Source organism: Blennius ocellaris (assembly GCF_963422515.1).
Source record: "Blennius ocellaris genome assembly, chromosome: 8".
Lineage (NCBI taxonomy): Eukaryota > Metazoa > Chordata > Actinopteri > Blenniiformes > Blenniidae > Blennius > Blennius ocellaris.
In genome coordinates, this window is record NC_137657.1 from 6,321,918 (window position 1) to 6,342,582 (window position 20,665).

The following is a 20,665-nucleotide window of genomic DNA, read 5'->3' on the forward strand; positions in this document are numbered from 1 at the left end:
GTCTGAAAAATGACTTGCAGCTCATCTGGACTCCCACCGGTACCGATATCCAGGATCAGAACCACCTGGACCACAACAACTACAACCACCATCGTCACCTGGACCACCCAGTTCAATGACACGTCAACCATTCTCAGGACTTTACGATGGGACTGATCAGATACCGGCGTAATTATTAGTTCTTTCACTTCAGTTTCATATATTCAGTTTGAAAACTTTACAGTTGCTTCTGCAATAATCCAGCTTGAGTTACACTCTTCATTGTTGTTCATAACTCAAACCATTGTTTTTGTTTTGCATGTTAGTATTTATATTTTCTACAGTTCTTGCACTTTAATTAAAATATATAATTTGAAAAGCTTACAGTTGTTGCTGCTACACGGTTGTATTGTGAAGACGACATATCTAAAATACATGTTTGGAAAACATTTAAATTCAATTAACATTTTTGTAATTTTCTTGGTGCTTTTTAATAAGAGTAGCTGGGTGGTTTACTACGGTCTTGTGAAACATAGTATACAAACAACAATAATTGTAAAATAAATGAATAAATAAATCAGTATACTATATGTACATAATTATTGGAATTGGAACTAATTGGAACTGGAGTATCTGGTCTAAGATCACTACAAAAAATAAAAATAAATGTCAGAAATACAATAGGGTCCTTGCCCCTTTGGTCAGTCCCTAACTATGAAAAAGAAAAAGCGTACGTAAAGCGTAAAGCAGTCGTAACGCTGTCCTTGCTTTTAAAGCTGCTTTTTGCACAATTCATCCAACGATAACAAGCAAAGTGGACGTTAAAATAGTTTCATTGCGTCAGAGCCGTTGTCCGCTGCTGTCCGGAAAATAAGAAATAAACATCAGAGGGCCACAAGTCTGAACTGAGTGACTCATTTATTTATCCCCCTGAACACAATGCAGATTATTTTGAGTCAAACCACAGGCAGAGTCCAATTATGAGAAATAGTCAAACTGTATTAATCCACGACTGAAAATAGTTCCTAGCAAATGGAAGATCGACTGCACATTTGTCTCCAAAACATCTTTGTAGAAACGAACAAAACACTTTAAAATAAACTTTAAATGAGTTCGTAGGGTTTTAGGGTTACTGTTGGAAAACCATTAGAAAGGGAAATTTTGCACAATATGGCCCACGTAAATGCCAATGATCAACTGAAAACCGCATTGATTTTGTTACACAAGCGTTTATAAACACACAAAACTGCCACGAATGCTGAACAGACTGCAGTGTGCAGGCCAGGCCACTAGTTGGTGCTGTGTTCTTTCCAATACATCAAGCCATGCACGCACGCAGAGAACGAGGCAAACATTCAAGCTCCATCAAGCTGTTTGTCATAAAAGCCCGCTCAGTATTTGCTGTATGCAGATGATGGTGTAGTAAAAAAAATGCTGATAAATCTAAAAGAGTGAGCTGCACAAGAATCGAAAAAAAAAAAAAGCATCTGTGGCTTGACACGATGGGAGCAGCTTCTGTTTGGAGGGTTTAAAAACTTGCTGCAAAGCCTGTTACTTTCCCCTTTTCTTATTATTAAAGTCTGAAGAAACAAGACTTATTGGCACGTTACCAAATAACTCATTTGACAACCAGGAGCCTCGGGAAGCGTCTCTTCACATCGACGACCCAAGGAATGTGTGCGTGTTGGCCGCCCGGCGCTTCGGCCTCGTCTCCACGGCCGACCTGCTTTCTCTCATTCACGATCCGCGTCCAGCCTCTGTCCTTGGCCGTCTTCTGTCTTGGCTCGGACGACAGTGATTATGTCAAATGCATTATGGATGACACGTGAACTAAAACACCCACCAAAAAAAACAAAAACAAAGAAAAAACGTAGCCGTCCAGCGACCCAATCTTTCAAGGCGAGAGACATAAAGAGGGCTGTGAATTCTCTCTGTTCGCCCTCCTCCCTTCCCGTCCCGACGCCTGGATCCAGCACAAATCAGTCATTAAAATTTATGCCACCTCTGGATGAGAAAGGACTGGAGGGACGGGGGGGAGAAAAAGCAGAGAGAGACTGATAGCCCATGAATAGAGTGATGTGAGTGAGGAGACGCAGCGAGAGCGGAGGAAGTCCCAGGAGGTGGACGACTTTTGAGCTGCTTCATCTCAAACTCCGGTCTCCGGCTCTTTCTGCTGCCGCCCGGCTCACATCCTTTTGTCGTCTTCGTTCCCTTTCCGCCCCGTTCACCAGCCCCTCCTCGGCGACATATACATATCTATGCGGTATCTCTCAATGCTGCAGGTAGAAAATCTGGTGTTACTTCAGAGCCGACTGTTGCTCTCCTCGAATACCAAAACTCTAAATGAGAAACAGCTGCTCTGCACCGTGAAGTCAGACTGATAAAATTCACTCCCCCTTCAGTTTCCCCTTCATTTGCTCCATCTCTTCTTTCTTCTATTAATCAATCTCTTTTCTTTCTACATGCGTTGGCTTGTTCTCCAGCACCCCCATCCCCCCCCCCCATCTCGTGCCGCGCCCTTTGTTTCCCTCTCTCCCGCTCAGCCAGAGGTCGGACCCCGCGGTTGAATTTGGACGAGATACTTTGGCTGATCTCTCCCACGTCATGGTCCGCCGGCTTCCAGCGCGGCTCCGTCCCGCACGCTAAACACGACTCATAAATCAAACCTCGGCGAGGAGCTCGCTGCGCCTCGCCAGCGTGAAGCCGCACTGGCACTTCCTCCCTCGCTCTCTCTCCCGCCGCACGGCGTGCCGTCCTTACCAGGACCTCTTGTGAGGAACGACAGATACTCTAAACCCCCGAACCGCGTAACAAAACTCCCATTCAAAATGTCATCCGTGACCCCACACTGCTTAATTATTGGCTCGAAGACTGAAAACAACCTTTTTACATCTTGCTCAGCAACTTTCATGCCTCATTAGAACCACATTTTAATAAAACTAAATAAATCTCATTACTTTACCGGCCTAGAAAGCAGAGAGCCTTTAGCAACGCTCTCAGTGTTCACCGACAGGCGTCAATAAAACCCCCCAACTCATAAAAGACTCTTAAACTTGGACAGAAATTAGTTGTTTTGTTTGACATGCAGCTTGTTTTTAATTGAGTTGTCACGACTCTCAACTCCACGCCGTGCGACTAACCTCTTCATGACTGAATGCATTTCTGATTTTCAAGCGCAGAGTTAAAACCGGCCACTTTCCTTTGGCTTTCGCTGGGACACTTGTCAACACAGATTGAGACAATCACATGTTGCCATGTTTTAAACGCTTATCTGGCAACAAGCGGTGGGAAAACGAATCACAATATTGTCTTTGTAAGTAAACGTACACCTGGAAGGAGGCCTCGTAGAAGCAGAAATAGAAGTACAGAAAGAGTTAGTCTTCGAAGGAAATTCAACATGTTCCTTCTCGAATGTCGTCGTGAACGAAGAACATCTTGCAGTTTTGAATCGGCTCCATCGAGGAAAGAAAAAGCGGTACAAAGAGATTTTATTCTCTCCTTTTAATTGTTCTACTCCTATTTTGTTCCTGCCGACGGGTTTTGGCAAGCGTACTTCTCATAACCTCAAATAAACTCATAACCTCGAAACCATAATTCTTGGATTGTTTATAACAGCAGGGTCCAACATTTGGCCCGCAGGCCAAAATCAGCCTGGGAGGACTTGTAACAGAGTAAAGATAACAAAGACAATCACTGCAATATTTTCAAAATAAAATGGAATTGCTGTTCCCAATGTGTCCACAGGGAGCCGCCCAGGAGGAGTAGATGTCGAAATAAAGCGTCATCAAAGCCAAATGATAATAATTTTCAGCTTCAAAAAGGTGCTTAAAATATGAATATTTTCAGGATTTACTTATGTACATTTTTTGCTCTAGAACCAAGGTAAATGTTTGAAGGCATCTTTATATTTTGATTAGCATGTTATAATGTCACTGGTCAGAGAGTTCAAACTGCTATATGAGGCCTTCTCATCAGGAATCACACAGCAGACTTCACAACTCACGGTAAATTGGAAGAACAGCCACATATTGCAAGTTGCAGTCACTTTTTATTCTTCTCCTTTTGTTAAAGTACTTTATTGATCCCCTTGGGGAAGCTTTTTCTCTGCGTTTAACTGGTCTTATTCATAGTTAACTTTAACTGCACACACTTGGACGCCCAGGAAGCAGAAATGGTGAACGAGTGAAGACTCATTGGGCATTTTCTGACAATTCTACAGACAATAAATCAATGTAAAACAATTCAATCATTATTCTATCATGAAGTGAAGTTGGCAAACGTACTTGGATGCTTTACTTGAGTACAAAACAAGAAGAAAGTTGACAACCAAAATGTTTGACACTCATCTAATTATAGTCGTGGAAAAAGGTTAACGGATGAGCAGTGGACGGTCACTGTGGGGGGCATTAGGTCTCTATGTTTATATGCTCCTGCAAAACAACAACAACAAAAAAAGGAGCAGGTTGGAATTCTTTCCCCACAAATGATGGAAATACATTTATGCAATATTGTGCACATCACTACAAATCTTCTCACTTGAGTTCACAGACGTAAAAACACCAGAAAAATGCCATCGTCTTTCCACACTACGGCTTCAAACAAAAACAAAAACAATTATTTGGGCACGCCAGCCAACTATCGGCACAAACACGACAGGACGGAGAGAAACACGCATTAAGAGAAATCCCATTAGCCTCTGTCCGTGTGGGGGCAGAGAAAGTAATACGTCTGGCTGGCCATGCAGAAGATATGCAATAATTCCAGGTCTGCACATTTACAGGCGTCAAAATAATCTATTGGAAGGCGGCCGGCAGTGGAGGAAGGAGCCTCTCGCTCTGTCCCTGTGTGTGTGTGTGTGTGACGGGATAAATGCAATGCGATGTCAGTCTGCAGCAAACTCCACAGTAGTTTACTGCCCATGTACAAAGAGGTAAGAGAGGAAACAAACACACACACACACACACACACACACACACACACACACACACACACACACACACACACACACACACACACACACACACACACACACACACACACACACACACACACACACACACACACACACACACACACACACACACACACACACACACACGGTGATTTAGCAGCAGGCTGTACATCACGCACACAGGGACACGCAAAGTCCTTGACTGTCAGAAGAAGAAAATAGTACCTTTAACTGCCCGCACTCCTCCTCCAGCCTTTACTCCATCCATCTGTCTGTCTGCCCATTCATACGTCCATCCATCTATTCACCCAAACAACCAGCCATTTGTCTTTCTTCTGTTTGGCCAGGCAGTGTGGTTCACCGCTGTGTGGGTGAAACAAGCTGAACATCATGTCACATTTTATGACTTTATGGTTTGAGCGAAGGAGAAGCGGCTCAAGTAAATGTTCCCAATGATTGACCTGTTGCCTCCCCCACCCCCCCTTCGATTTGACAGTGTGCACCTGCATTGCAGGGCTCCTGCGATGGTACTTGAAGAAAATAATGAGTTTATTAATCACAGGCTTCATTAGGACGCTGTCGTCCTGAGCATTAACTGGAGTGCTGCCTGCAAACAGCCGTTGTGTTTTCCCTCCTGGTTCTCTGGCCTTTAGGTTCACTTTAGATAAATTAAACGTCGTCACTCAGACGCTGGATTTTTAACAGACTGTTGATTTGGAGGTTTTAAACAAGTCCTATACGTACATTTACCGAGTTGCGTCCTCGTCTACGTCCACTTCAACCTTGACTATAGAATGAAACAGAAGCAGTACTATTAAGTTTACAAAGCTGTCCTTGGGTCTCTTTTGTTAGAGAAATTAGTTTTGTCTGGGTGAGACAAACTGGATGACCTTCAATGCAAAAGAGACTTTTTTTGGGGGTGTTTTAACATCAGTAGCAGCAAAGTATTTTTTTTGTTGAACTAAATTTCAATCTTTTGAGTGTTTCGGCTGCATTCATGTCAGAGGATCACGTGACGTGAATGTCTGATCTGGAACACTGTGCTCATGCCACAATAGACGAGCCCTTGGAAGCACATTCTCACAAGACTCCATTTCCACGACAATGAAAATTTTCATGTGAAAGTGCGTTGCTTTTGCATTTTCGTTCCAGAAAGGTTCTGGGTTTACATGACGACGTTTTGAGAACACGTTCTGGGGATGATGACACATTGTACGCCTGCCGGTGCGTGTGCAGAACGACTATTTACTCGGCACTGTTGCACATCCTAAATGCTACGGAGGCTTTCAGTTTTCACTTGAAAATGTTGTTGTGCTTGTTTGTGTTCAACTGCTGATGGACAGATAAGATGTAACCTGCCTTTCACCCTACGTCCCCTGGGAACACTAAATCTAATAAAGTAGGTATAGAAGACTCCATTCAATTATTTCTGAGATAGTTAGACGTAAAGAAAACCTTCCTCCACATGATTCCTGCAAAGCTCAAAGTAGTTTACAGAGACAGAAACACTATAAAAAAAAAAGAAAGAAACGTACACATAAGGAGCAGGCGCAAATTTCTAAAACCAAAACAACCAAAACACAGCAAAGGTTTTCAGTTTTCACTTGAAAATGTTTAAATGAGGCCTTAAAAGAGTCATCAACCACAAATCATTTTCAAATTCTGTTTGGGCTCTTTGTTCAAACCACAAGGGGGCGCACATCAAAATGAGGGTCTTTGATTATCATCAACACAAGAGGCTAATATCATGAACTCTGTGAAATGTTGCTAACGAGGCTTGTATAAACGCTGAACCCCATGTGATTTACTAATGACCCCTGTATTTTGTTATGAATCTCCGGGATTCATTACTCTGCGGAGTGGATGTTTGTAGACGACTCCACCATCGTTTTCCATTTCTATTTTTTTGTGTGAGCGAACCCAAAGACTGCTATGCTAACGCTATGCTATCGCCATGATTGACAGGTCCTGCGGTCAATCGAATTTGAAAACATTTGAACACTGGATCCTAGAAGCTGCATTCAGAATCTGCTGTGTCTGTGTGAGCTGGACTGGCTCCGCCCACACATGCCCATATTGGGAAGAGGAGGAAGTACTTCCTCTCGTGGCGCCATATGCCAGAGCAGAGCTGCCTAATTGTGGGAGGAGTCAAAAGGAGCACCTACCTTGATTGTGATTAGTTAAACCCCTGATGACACTATATAGGGTTTGATTTCTGATTGGCTGGTTGGAGCAACACACTTTTTAAAAACCGAAACAAGCCAGGGAGAGAGAGGACACACTGTCTTCTCTTTCTGGGCGTCATTCCAGGTATTGGGACAAATATTACTGTTGGAAAACCATTAGAAAGTGAATTTTGCATAATATGAGCCCTTTAAAGAACGAAGGTTAATTCTACAGTAGCGAGTGAATTTTACAGTCCAGTAGGAGAAAACACCTCCATGATCATCACAGAGGGGACGTGGCCAAAACTTTCCATGCTTCAAAGTTTCAGCCCATTAATGCTGAGAGGTAATTTTCTGCCCGACGTGATTCATTGTCTGTAATAATGAAGCCATGAGGAACAAAAGTCTGCAGATTTGCGTTTTCTAATCAAACACTCCGGAAGGGAGGTTTCGGCGTTTAATTCTCCTCCGGACCGAGCTGCACTAATTAGTGGGATCAGCCGCCGCGGCGCCGGGTCAGGATGGAAATCGCAGCTGCATAAAGACGTTATTAGTTCTCCAACTTGCATTCACCGAGGACAGATTTGTAACTCGGTCAATAACGTGTAGCCGAGCGGGAGCAGGAGCAATAATTTTCATACGCGCCCGGCGATCCTCCAGCGAGTTGCTCAGAGCTGCAGAGATCAGCTCGACCTGCACGGCGGCCGCGGCCACGCGCTCCTCATGATCAATATCTAATCTGGAATTAAGACGAGTGGGCGACACGCTGAATATCGGATCAGCAGTTTTTATGGGAACGCTCAGCTTGTCCGACAACACGTATCCATTTTGTTTACGTACACACGCTCACCTGATTTTACAGCTACCAGTGATGTTTATGTGACTCTTGATTAATCGTAACCTTTAAGACGATTAGTCAACTAAGTGGATAATGAATCTTGGAAGTAATTATTGCATCTTATTTAGCTATCAGCTGTTAAACCGATCTCTTTGAATTATTTGCAATTATAATTAATAAAGCGGGGACATGGAGCAGTGGTGGACTCGAGGGAGCACCGGTTTGAATCCCACCATTCACGAGAAACCTTTCTAAAACCCTCAGACCTTGTTTACGCAACGTTTTCGGTTTTGATTTAGAAAGACAAGCAGGTGAAGGTGGCTGTAAGACATCGCGAGTGCCCAATTTGTACAAAAATGCCGCAGACCCTGACGCAAGATCTGGAAACAAGCCTGACGAACATTTCTGTGGACGGATACACAGATTAAGAGTTTTCTACCGACTCCTTGTGACACTGTAAACATCTGAAAAGCCGCTGACATGCGGGGAGAAGATTTCTGGCTTCATGATTCATAAAGTTTTCCAGCGAAGCTGTATTGTTGTGAAACAATGGCGGTGAGACATTGTTACAGCCCCCCCCACATATATATGTACACAAAGGTAAACACCAACTGTGCTGAAAATAGCGACGGTGCAGCCAAAAGTTGCAGACACAGTCCTTGAAACATGTCTGACAAAGTTACAATGGATGCTTATGTGGATTGTGAGTCTGTTTTTTTTTTTTTTTTTTTTTCCTTCAACACTCAAGCAAAGGCATTGAAATAAAAGTGACATCCTGTAATAATACATTACAACTGTGGCGCTCCACATTTGGATAAATGGCTCCGACAGGCTATTTCTGAGCGAGAGCTTATCAAAGGAAGGAGGAAAAAAAAAAACCCTGAGCCAACGTGAACCTGAGGGTTGTGACGGTGGCCGAGGTGACATCTGTCAGCTCTCCGCTGTAACTAGTGTAAACCGGATGTAATTACAGACTGTGTGTGTGTGTGTGTGTGTGTGTGTGTGTGTCCGTGACTTACTTGAGGCTACGTGAGACGGTGGCACAGCTGCCGGACTTGAGCCAAATGCAGTACGGGTCCCGTGAAGACAAACAGCTCCTGTGTAACAGACAAATAATTAGTTGGCGATTAAAGGTGCGGCGAGGGGACGGCGTGCATAATGACCGGAGAGCCCGGCGGACGCCAGCCCCGTAATGAGGCACGGCGGCGGCGCCAACCTCACATCACCCACAGCTGTCCTCCAATTCACCCTCACCGAATACAGATGTGATTTGCGTTTTTTGAAAACTTTTAAAAGAAATTGCATTCATGGAAATGTCTAAAAAATGTTTGAATTTTTTTTTTTTAAAAAGGGGGGCAAAAGTATCTTGTAAACAAAAATCCACTGATCAGCAACTTCATCTTTTTATCATGAGAAATGGTCAGAACAGAGTAGAAAACTGGTTTTCATAGCAAAAGTTAATCTGATCTTTAATAACTTGTTAGTCTATCAAAGTGACCGCGACCAAGCTGCCATGACTGAAACGTGTTGTAACTTTATTTTGGACTTTCAGGCGTCTATATTTCGAGTTCAATGTGGACGCTGGATCTTGGGGTCGGGCTGACAGCAGGACCGGCTGATGAGGGTCGGGCCGACAGGCCGTGACTGATGAAGAGCAGCAGATGTTTCACCGTCGGTTTTCATGTTGGGCAGTCAGCAGAAAAGGTCAGTACAGTACGTACCCAACTGTATATCAGGCTTCGTGATTTAGTGAATAACATTAGTGGACTCGGACCTGCCTGCCTCCCTTCAAGCCTTTAAATCAGTCTGCATTAAGCACCATCAATAGTCATTAGTCATCCTCTGTAGCCTCAAATCCCTGCAGGATCACAGGACTCAGGACTTTTCAGAGCCACGTGTCGGCATTGTTGATTCCACTCCTGCGCTGATCCGACGTCATTCTGAGGAGTTTAATCGCTCACTGTGCAATGAGATGCACGTATCTGGTGGCCTTCGCCGTGCGACTGCGAAACACCACGGCCCGTCAGCAGTAGGATGGACGACGTTTTTCACACCTGCTGGCACGTTTGCAGGACCGCGGCGTTCGCCCAGCAAGCGCACACAATTTAAGCAGAACATGCACAGAGACAAACAGACAATCTGGATCCTGTGACGTGCTTTAAATGTGTTTACACGCGTGTTGACTCGTAGGTGTGCAAACAATCAGTTGGGAGAGAAATCTCACTGTGAGCAGATCTCACTCCAGAAGAGGAAAACAAAGATGTGAAGTATCGTCTCCCTCGCTGCAAGTGCAGCCGGGAACCGGGAAGAAACTCATGCATGTTTCACAATATTAGACATTTTTCATGCAAAATGTTTTTCTCTGAACCGGGGATGTCAAATTAATGTTGTTTTTTATGCATTTTAGTGTTCTCTTTTAAATGTTTTACTCTGTTAAATAATGTAGCATTTGCATGGAGTGCATGCAAAATTTTGTTGTTTTTAACAAAGACAATAAGGACTATTCTTTTCCCGTCGGCCAAAACCGGCCCTTGAGAGGCTCCAATCGGTCAAACCCTGACCTCCTCTGTACATGCAGACAATCGACAAAGTTCTCACGTGAGAATTAAAGAAACAACTTTCATCTTGGTGTCCATTTACACTGAAAATGCAACTTGACTGTGGACAAGCTGCTACTGGTCAAACACACCATTACTACAGTAAACCGTTCTTCTGCACATGCTCAGTAGATGTTCTAGAATAATGTTTGGCTCCAGAGTGTCATGACTCCCAGTCCATATTGTCCAGGGACTTATAGTATTATAGTTGACAGGCACTGTAATAACGATCTAACTTGGTTTTGGAATGAGCTCCACTGTTTTTACTCTTCTATTGTAGTTTTTATTTAGTTCATTATGTGAAGAACTTTGGCTTCAGCCACAGCTGTTTTAATGTGCTCTATAAACAAAGGTGACAAAGTATTGTTCTCTGCACATGTGTGTGTGGTTTCATTAAAAAAAAGAAAGAAAAAAAACTCTCAACAGCTCAAACTTGTGGACTGGCATGACAACTTAATAATTTTTATTTCTAGAGAAATAGATATGTTTTCAAAATGTTTCTGCAACAAAAACACAAAAAACTATGTAAACATGGCCGCTCCTCCGTCACATCCCATAGAAACCACCTGGGCAGTAAATGTCTGCTGTCGACGCTGTGATTTTTCTCCATCTCTATTGCAATGGCGCAGACACCCTGCAGCTCACGGAGCTCCTCGTTTCGCCCCGAGGTGTTTAACTGAAGGGAGGACTCGTGTATTCATGAAACACCCTGCGAGGCGTCTCCGGGCCTGCGCTGCAGAGGCTTGTGTGTGATGAGCGTCCTTGGTAAACAAACACTTTACCCTAATTACATAATTTTCAACAGCATAATTCTGTGATTAGTTTTATTCCAAAGGGTAATTAAATTTGCAAAAAGGAGAGAACAAAAACAACACATATATATGTGGAACAACAAATAAAATGCATGCATCGCTGTGTATCTTCTCGCTCTAGTGTTGGTGAGAAACACAAACTTTCCCTTAGTCAGGAAAAACACTTTTTTGTCCCCTTGAATCGGATTTTTTTTTTCCCTTATATCTTCTTTTCTTTTCCTCTCTGGAGATCAGAAGAACTCTGATCTCAGCGACCTGAAGTGACTCTCGGCGCTGCGCGGGACAGACAATATGTGACGACGAGATCCGCGGTAATAAATTATTCAAACACTGGCCAAAAGGTAGATCTGCATCTCATCTCTCCCCTTCCTATCGCAGCCATTCATCTACAGTTACATGACAGGAGCGAAGCTCAGAGTTAAAGGAGCGGCGGTAGAAAAAGAGAGTGGCGTTGTGTCCAGCTGTGTGCGAGACGGCGTCACGTGTTCTGTTCATCTATCACACCAGGTCACGTGTTTCCCCTGCTGCTCCTAAAAACGTCACAGTCCTCCGGTCGGGCCGTGATGAACGCAGAGGGTGCGTGCGTGCGTGCGTGCGTGCGTGTGTGTGTGTGTGTTCGCCTGCGGTCATGGCCTGTCAGGAACATCCATTAGTTTGCAGAGTTCCTCTGAGACTCGTAACTCCCAACTGTCAGGTGGACAAGATCTTGGAAACGACAACATTTCCATGATTTGAACTGCCGAAGAACCAGCGACTGTGTTTTCTAGAGGAGTTTTCAAAGAGTTTGAACTTTGTTTGTGGAACGTGACCGAGCCATGTAGCAGGCAAGGAACCGTTTCCGTGACAAAACTGGAAACTCAACGTCCACTGAAGGAGCCGCGCCCCCGTTTCCCCCGGGAAACTGGGAAAACACAACTTTTCTGACTCGCACCATGTGTGACCGTTGGTAGAGAGGTCGACTCTCAGTCGGAAGGTTGCAGGTTCAATTCCCATCTTCCCTTTCCCTTGAGCAAGACACAGAACTCCAAATTGATCTCAATGGCTGGATGGCCGCCGCCTCCATGAGAGTGTGAAAGGGCGAATGTGATTGGAGACTGCAAGTGGTGGTAAATATTTATAGAAATGAAATCCATTGACATGCTAAGTCGATGGAGAACAACAACAACGTTTCCTCTGCCGTGTAAAAACTCCCAGTTAAAATTCCCCTGAGGCTTGTAGTTTTAATATGACAGTCATTGGAATAACAATATGGTAAAATTGGGTAAATGAGGATTGAATCATGTATTACAGTTAATAGATTTAAAAAGAAAAGAAATGAAAGTATACAAAACTAAAATAAACATCACTTTCCTGATAAAGGATTCAAACTAACCGGTTTATCCATTGGAGAATGTGGATGTATATTGAAAACCTTACAAAGATGTTTGACTGGCAATAAGAAACTTAAGCAGAGAAACATTCAGACAACAGTTTAGTTTAGTTGACAGAGAAATGTTTTCAACTTCGAAGGAGAAGATTAAAACCGTTTTCGCTTGCTGTATGATGTGTGTGTTTTTGTTTTTTTTACTGACTGTTACTGTTCCTCAACCTAAATATTAATGCACACTGATCAGCCACAACATTACGACCACTGTGTATCATGGCACCTCCTAAGTTTGATACTTGCAGAAGTTTCTTCCTCACAGATGATGTGACAAACGGGAGAAATGGGAAAATGTGGCTCAGAGCATTTCCAAGATTACAGCTCTCATTCTGCAGAGGGCAGAATCCATCAGGGGGGTCCAAATGGAGGAAAAGTGGGGAGTCGGATTGGTTCCCATCTTGCAACGTACAAGACTGAAGATAGTCTGGTTATTAAAAGTAAAGTAGTTGGTCATTTTTTTTGTTTTTCCTTGCAGAGTTTTCATGAACTCCAAAAATCCCAAAACATTTTTTTTTACATTTAGCTTTTACACCACCGTCACCGATATTTAGATTGAGCCTGCTATTATTCTATAAAACTTAAACCAAGTGGGAATAGAAGATGGAGGAATTTTATGCTTTTTTTATATGGAGCAGTTGTTTTATAGTTTGACATAATTCATTCCAACGGTTTTGATGTCCGTATCGGCAATTACATTGACGTTCAGCTAAATTATCATCAGCTACAGGAACGACGGCCTAAACAGTAAAAATAGAAGCAAATCCATAAAGAAAATACCATCCTCACACTAAATTAACATCACTCTGAGACTGTAGAGATCATTTAAAAATAAACTCATCTACTAGAGTCAGTTGTATCAGCTCAGATCAAAAAGCAAAAACCCACAAAAGTCTGAAGATTTTTGAGGATTTTGCCCTTTTTTTCCGATAATTTTTTTTCATTAAAATTCCTCCTTCATACAATTCATCGCCTCAGCTCCAAAATAGAAAACTTTCTGAAACCTAATATTGGCAGCAGGGCCTGGAGTGAAAAAACAAACCTGCAGCGAGGGAGAGAAAAGAGCCGAGGCGGAGAGAAAATGGAGGCAGCGACGGAGAGAGATGGAGTAAATCTCATCTGGAGGGGGACGGATTCATTGGTGTGGTAAAGGAGGATATGCTGGCTGAAACCTGACCTCCTGGCCGGTGCTGATGCGGCTTACGGGGCCCCTAATCCCGGGATGAGGTGAGCTGCAGCTCCAGTCTCTAAAAGGATCTGGGGGATGTAGCTGGCCCGTCGGCTTAAGAAAGACGCTCCCCTATCCATTTTCTCCCCGGTCCTCCATCTTCCAGTTTGAGGGAGCAGAAAAAAAAAACCTTGCAGTGGCCACCATTGCTGGATCCTCGCCAATCAGCTGGATCCAATTTATGGCTAAACAACGCTGAGAGCTTCTCCAGGCCTCTGCGACCGCGGGTTTGCATGCTATGGGGGTATACTCGGCCCCCCGAGGGAGCCGAGGAGAAGAAATCCTTCCTCTGGCTTGGAGGGGATTGAGAAAAGGGGGCATTAGAAGGGGCCAGCATTCCTCGCGGCCCCAAAAATAGATCCCGAGGCTGGGGAGCAAGTACATTAGCACAGGCTAAAACAGCGTTTGACAAAAAAACAAAAGGCTGTGGACACAGAGGCTCCGCCGTGTTCTACTTACAAACACTTTTCTAGGAGCGAGACTTTATGGAGCTCTTCTAGAAGAGCGTGCGGAACACGACGACCCATAGCGAGTGTGTTTAATGTAACACAATGAGGTGATTATTTTAGGTGTTGGCGGTTTGGATTGTGCGCTCTAACTCCCGGGTTTGATTCACGGCCAGAGAACACATTTTAAGAAGTTTCCCTCTGGGATTATTATTATTATAAGTGTTTTCTATTTCCATCCACCAGTTGTTGTTTTTTTTTTTTTCCGGTCGATACAAAAACTGCCAGTTTGTACATAGAAAAGCAGATTTCACTCCAAAAACGACAGACATTATGAAATAGACTCCTTTTAGCTGTATTTCTCCACTGGTGGGTTCCTGAGTCAAAGGTACAAGGCAGAATAGAGTGAAATCCATTATATTTGAGACAAGAGAAAACAAAAAAAGATGAAGATCTAAACTGAAACTGTATTTCAGTAGCGATCAATCCGATTTCATATTTCTGCACCACAACGCAGTTGCGGTTGTTAAAACGGTGAAGAGTTCTTAATGAAAATGCAGCCTATTCAGCATAAAAAACAAAGATTTTCATTCTACATACAAACATGTTTTCATTGATTTGATTATTTATGGTTGAAACTGCATCTAATTATAATTCAGTGCACTTGAAAAGTTTAATATGTTTCTTGATTTTGGTAATAGCTGGTTATAACTAAAAGCAGTTAAGAAACAACGATCCAATGTCATTACATCTTAATGACATTAACTTCTACACTGGAGAAAACCAGTGCAGCATCAACTCCTTGTGAAATACCAGTTTATCTGGGTTTTGGGACAAAAATTAATTCAGTTTCAATCAGTTCAGTACAATTTCACCCCCGAGTGGGTTGGACTGGTAAAGTAGTGCCATAATGACCTTTATATTTAACCTTTTGTCTATTATTGCACGTGTGCGTGATCACATGTATACATGATGAAAATGTCTATGTATCTTTTAGATATATTTTAAAATACCTATATTACAAACAGAAAATGACCACAATCTCCACATGAAGCCAATTTATATGAAACATTTTGATTCAAGATACATTATTTATTATTTAATGTAAAATGTCCTAAACTCTCTATAGCTCTTGCACTGTGCGTGTTCTTACAAACTAACTGAACTCTGACCTGAACTCTGTGTCTTGGAACGGAGAATGGTGATGATATAGATCACATAAATTACTTCTTTTTTATTTTTTAAATATTGCAATAGCAAAAGTTTGGCAGCACTTTTGAATAACAAGCAGCAACAAATGACAGATATATGACAGCCATATATAGTAAACAAGTGTAGATGAAGATTTAAGGTCGTGATGTTGAACCATCCGTCAGTAAAATCAATAAGCATTGGCCACCTTGTTGGTTAGCGCCACAAATATTATACTTATTATTATATGTAATGCATGTTTCCACCACTAGTCGGTGCTCCAGAGTATTTTGTTTTGAAGTACTTGTGTAGGTAGTAGTGGAGTAGTCGATACGTCTTACGATGACCCGATGAACGAAGGATCATAATCAGTGTCCTCTGGCTTAAAAATCCAGTTCTGGATGAAATGAACACAAACTTGAAGTATAAATAATTCCCTTTCCACAAACCGCGTTCTTCCATTTCTAAAAAAAAAAAAAAAATCAGGCACCGAGGGGGGAAAGTTATTTACTGTGATATGGATCAAATCAGTAAATAACTGACAGCAGTTTTGAGTTCAGGGCAGAAATCTGATGCACACTCACCATTCAAACTGCATGTAAATGTGGGTTTTTTTCTGATTTTACTGAGTAACCCAATTTCTCTGAATAGCTCTGATTTTTTTTTTTTTTTTGTGTGTGTGCCAGTAAACAAACTTAATGCTGAAAGAGAAAAAAAGAAAAAAAAAAAAAATCAAACTTTGGCGCAGTCATGCTTGAGTCTCAAATTGAGTTTGCCAGTTAACATTTGCACAGAGGGAACGCTCCTTATTACAGCGGGATAAGAGCAGGATGATGTACGCTCACATGTGAAGGTCACTCATGAATCTGAAGCCAATGAGCTGCTAACAATATTCGACCTTTAACCACCGGATTTCTCTCGCGGCACTGTTTAATCTTGAGCTCACTTACCGTCCAACACCACAATTCTTTTTTTTTTTTTTTTTTTAGGGAAATTGGGCAACAAGCAGCTCCGTGAATCAGGCAGAGCTGCTGTGAAGTGAAGGCTTGGACAGAAAACCCATCTGTGTTTTAAACCTCAGTGCCATTTTTGTTAGTGGCTGGAAACCCAAAGTGCATGTGAGGCTTCTGGGCTGTGGCGGCGGTTTCCGTCACATTTGGAAGATTCGCCTCAATTCTGGGCTCATCCAAGACTCCACCTGTCCAAGATTTCTGGGTTTACTGTGGATCGTTGTTCCTGTTCAGACCTTGTTTTAATGAAACTAAGGAACTGTTTTTAAGGGACAAATTCCAAATTGTTGTTGTGTGTTGGGTGTCCCGTTCACATGACAACGATGCTCGGAGTCAGTGAAAATGCATGGATCCCAAGGTGGAACGATGTACTTGGACTCCGTCTCCGTGGAAACAGGGAGAAAGCAACCTTTCTGAAGCACCACAGCCACAGTCAAGTGTCTCGACTCGAAGCCCAAATTCTCCTGCACCTTGGTCTAATAGTCACTGTAATAACAATCCAACTCCGTCGTCGAATGTCCACCTACTCTCACTGTCGATGTTTATAGCGTATTATTCTCTGCTTACGTGTGTGTGTGTGGTTTCATTACAAAAATAATCGCCACCAGCTTATGGCCTGGCATGCCAACTACACCGTTTTCAGCTTTTCTGAACAATGTTTTAAGAAACGCTGGTATATAAACATGACATTTTTCCAGCAATGAGGACAGAAAAACGCTGAAACATTGTCGTGTTAATGGGAAACTTAAAGACGACAGACCGATTACTAGGAAATTAATGAGAAGCGTAAGGGAAAAAGCTTCTCCTGGTCTTACATCACAGAGGTACGAAAGTGTCCGAATCAAGCTGGATATGATCGTCTGACACCTGCCAGGTACAGTCAACCCCGAGGTGACTTGTTGATCTTGGAACAAGTCGTTCAGAAGCTTTAAAACGGGACAATTCAACTGGTTTGTGTCACAACAATGAGATGTGGAGTCAAACCGGTGAGGCTGAAGACGCTTCATTATTTTATTAAACTCAATATGAGAAGTTCAGTCAAAGTGTCACTGCTATCATAGCATCTTGGAGCGCCAGTCTTCACCTGGACTCCTCCACCTGGCTCTACCAGCAGTTCAACACTCATGTCAATGTAGCTGTAAGGATCCTAGAGACACACAAACTATCCCACTACGGTGAAGTGTTCCGTCCTGAACCCAGCATTTAATTCACCACATGTTTAATATCCGGACCAACACTGTTCTGGGGGATTGTCACACTTCTGTGTAGAGTTTGCACGTTCTTGGGTTTTTGGTAACGCTCAGTTTCACCCCATGTCCAGTGAGAAATCTCAATTTATCAAAGCAGCTATAAAGTGACATGGACGACACTATTTAATCACGTTCAGTCAGAAGTAGAGAAAACCTTCCTCCACACGATTCCTGCGCAGCACAAAGTAGTTCACAAAGACAGAAAGGCGAACAAACAAAGAAACGGACAGGAAAGCAGCAGATGCTGGTTACCAGCAGTTCCAGGACTGGCTGGTTCATCCGCGCCCCTGCAGAGAGTGAAATGGCGACGCGGGTGCTTCTTGTACTCACTTCTTGCAGTTGCTGTAGTCGGAGCAGCGGCTGAGCGGCACGCGGATCACGCAGCTGGAGAACGCCACAAACAAGGCGTGATGATCGCGGTCCAGCTCCAGACCCAGAACCCTCCTGTCCTCCCCCTGCACGTTGCATCTAAGAACACAGGACAGTCACCATCAGACGTTTTCAATTTCGTTTTTTTTTGTTCCCCCCCAAATTGGCGCCACAGTCTGAAAATTATACAGAGCGCCGGCTGTGGATCCAGCTTCATGCAGATAGACTTTTTTTTTGGGGGGGGGGCTGTGTAGTCGGAAGACAAAAGAAGACACGGGGAGAAATGAGAGCGCTTCCCCTCTAGCTGTACAGGGTGATGCAAAGAGGTACAATACACCAAAGAGTGGGTGGGCAGGACGGATCAAGGCGGAACACGGAGAAGCAAGAGAGAGAAACACAAAGTGAAGAAAACACAAAGTGAAGAAGGCTCCGAACGAGAAGGTGGGAAAAAAAAAAAGAAAAGCAGAACAGAACAGAGGAGGAAATTATGGGGAAAACACGCAGCATTAAAGTGTCAGCAGGCTTGTTCAAGATGTTCAAAACCTTTTGACTCCACTTTGCCCTTTTATAACCAAGTGATGCACCAGCATGCTTAACGGAACTAAAACTCTTTCAGCTGCTTGTTCTGCTATGATAGATCACATCTACAATCAAATGAGTGGATGTGGAGTCAAACAGAGGAAGAAGATGCACTGGATGCCTGGATTAGGATAGGATAACGTGTGTGTTTCCCTCCCACAGTTCAAAAAAACATGCATGGGAGGTTAATTGTTGACCCGAGGACTGAATGTGAGCAATTTCAGCCAAAAGTTTAGTATCTGGATATATATATATATATTCTTAATGCTACGCATTGATTGTGTAACTCATAAAGGACAACCAAGTGTTTATGCACCATATAATAACTACCTTACTTTAACCAGGGGTTTCTCGCCCATTAGAACACTTGAATGCAGCACTCAAAGCCATTTTCACATCACATCAGTGGAGGTAGAGAAAAGAAGCACTTGTCCCACTAATGTAGACAGAGAGCAGGTTTAATGGGGAAACTATTAACTGGACAATGGAGCAGTGATGCTGCGTGAATGAAGCGCCGCAGTGGATCTGCAGCTCGGGCTATTTAGCTATAAAACTCCACGTTTCAAGTTTTCTGTATATCTCGTCAATATTAAAAAAAAGTGGGGTCGTGGCCGTAGCCCCTGATCTAAAACGCGGTTCACTGCTCCAGTTTTGTCAATTTACCGTTCTGTGCATCGCTTTGTAAATATCAACTCATTTAAACATTCTTTATATATATATTCATTTATTTATGCATTTTCCTCCCACAGTGCAGTTGTGTTTCTTTCCTTTGATATTGTAAATGGTTCATTTCAGGGTCACAATTAATTCACAGAGTTTGTCGACATTAACTAATTTGCACATCACTGCATTCCGTTATTTATAGCTTGCATAATAAAAACATGTCTTCATCAGGAACGAAGATTAAAGATAGAAAGAACACAGTTTGATAACCTAAAAATGTTTTTACATTTATGATGATTGTTTTTGGTTTTATTCTTTTTTCCCTTGTAAATTATATAAGAAATCTATTATATATATATATATATATGAAACGCATCTGTACAGTTACCATCACATACTTATTTTTTTTTAAATATGGCTTTTAATAAACATTTTAATCGTAATGCAGTTTTATTGGTAGTCGTTAGATTGGTTTAATAGTACTTAGTTACTTATGCATTTCCCTTCCTATTTTAAAAAGAGTGTACATGTTCATATGTGGATACATGCTTGTGTACAGTTTAAAAAATTTATTCGTTTTTCAGTTGCATATTTTATATTAACATTTTTTGGGGGTCTCCAGTGTGTCCTCTATAAATATAGACTTGACAGAAAAGCTCCTAACAGCAAAGTTTAAAGGTGGACACTGGGAAGTGGACAGACGGTCTCACTTGTTGGGGTTGTAGACGTCGATGTCCTCCAGGATCTGGGTGTTGAAGGAGGCGTTGGCTCCCTCGGTGCTGGCCAGGATCTTCAGCACGTGGCCGTTGTCGGAGCCCAGAAACACCACGGTGTAGTTCTTAAAGGGCCCCGCCGACGTGTCCACCGCGATCTGGGTCAGCTTGAACCTGCAGAAACAACCGGAGGGACAGACATGGACACCGTCGTTCAGAGAACTGAGGCGTGAATGTACGCGGTAAACAAAACCAAGGCGATAGGAGCCATTTACACGACAATGATTTAAGTGAAAACGCATCGTTTTTTTTGCCTTTTTAAAAGAAAAGTTTCACGTTTAACACACCGATATTATGAAAACAATGTTTGTTAACACGGAAACTCCCACTTTTACCCCCAACTGTACACCAATGGGACCTTTTTTCCCAGTGTCTTGCGCAAGTCTTAAGTCTT

At 42.8% G+C, this 20,665-nt stretch overlaps 1 protein-coding gene across 2 annotated transcripts in view; it reads right to left on the reverse strand.

Moving 5' to 3' along the window:
* The window catches only part of sema6cb (semaphorin 6Cb), a 201,060-nt gene that overhangs the window by 34,445 nt on the left and 145,950 nt on the right, over window positions 1-20,665 (reverse strand). For both annotated transcript variants that reach the window (XM_080501600.1, XM_080501601.1), the window contains 3 exons: window positions 20,209-20,385; window positions 18,218-18,355; window positions 8,953-9,030 (listed from right to left, as the gene is read on the reverse strand). In XM_080501600.1, coding sequence (XP_080357726.1) covers window positions 8,953-9,030; window positions 18,218-18,355; window positions 20,209-20,385 — 393 coding nt within the window. The remainder of the gene's footprint in view (window positions 1-8,952; window positions 9,031-18,217; window positions 18,356-20,208; window positions 20,386-20,665) is intronic.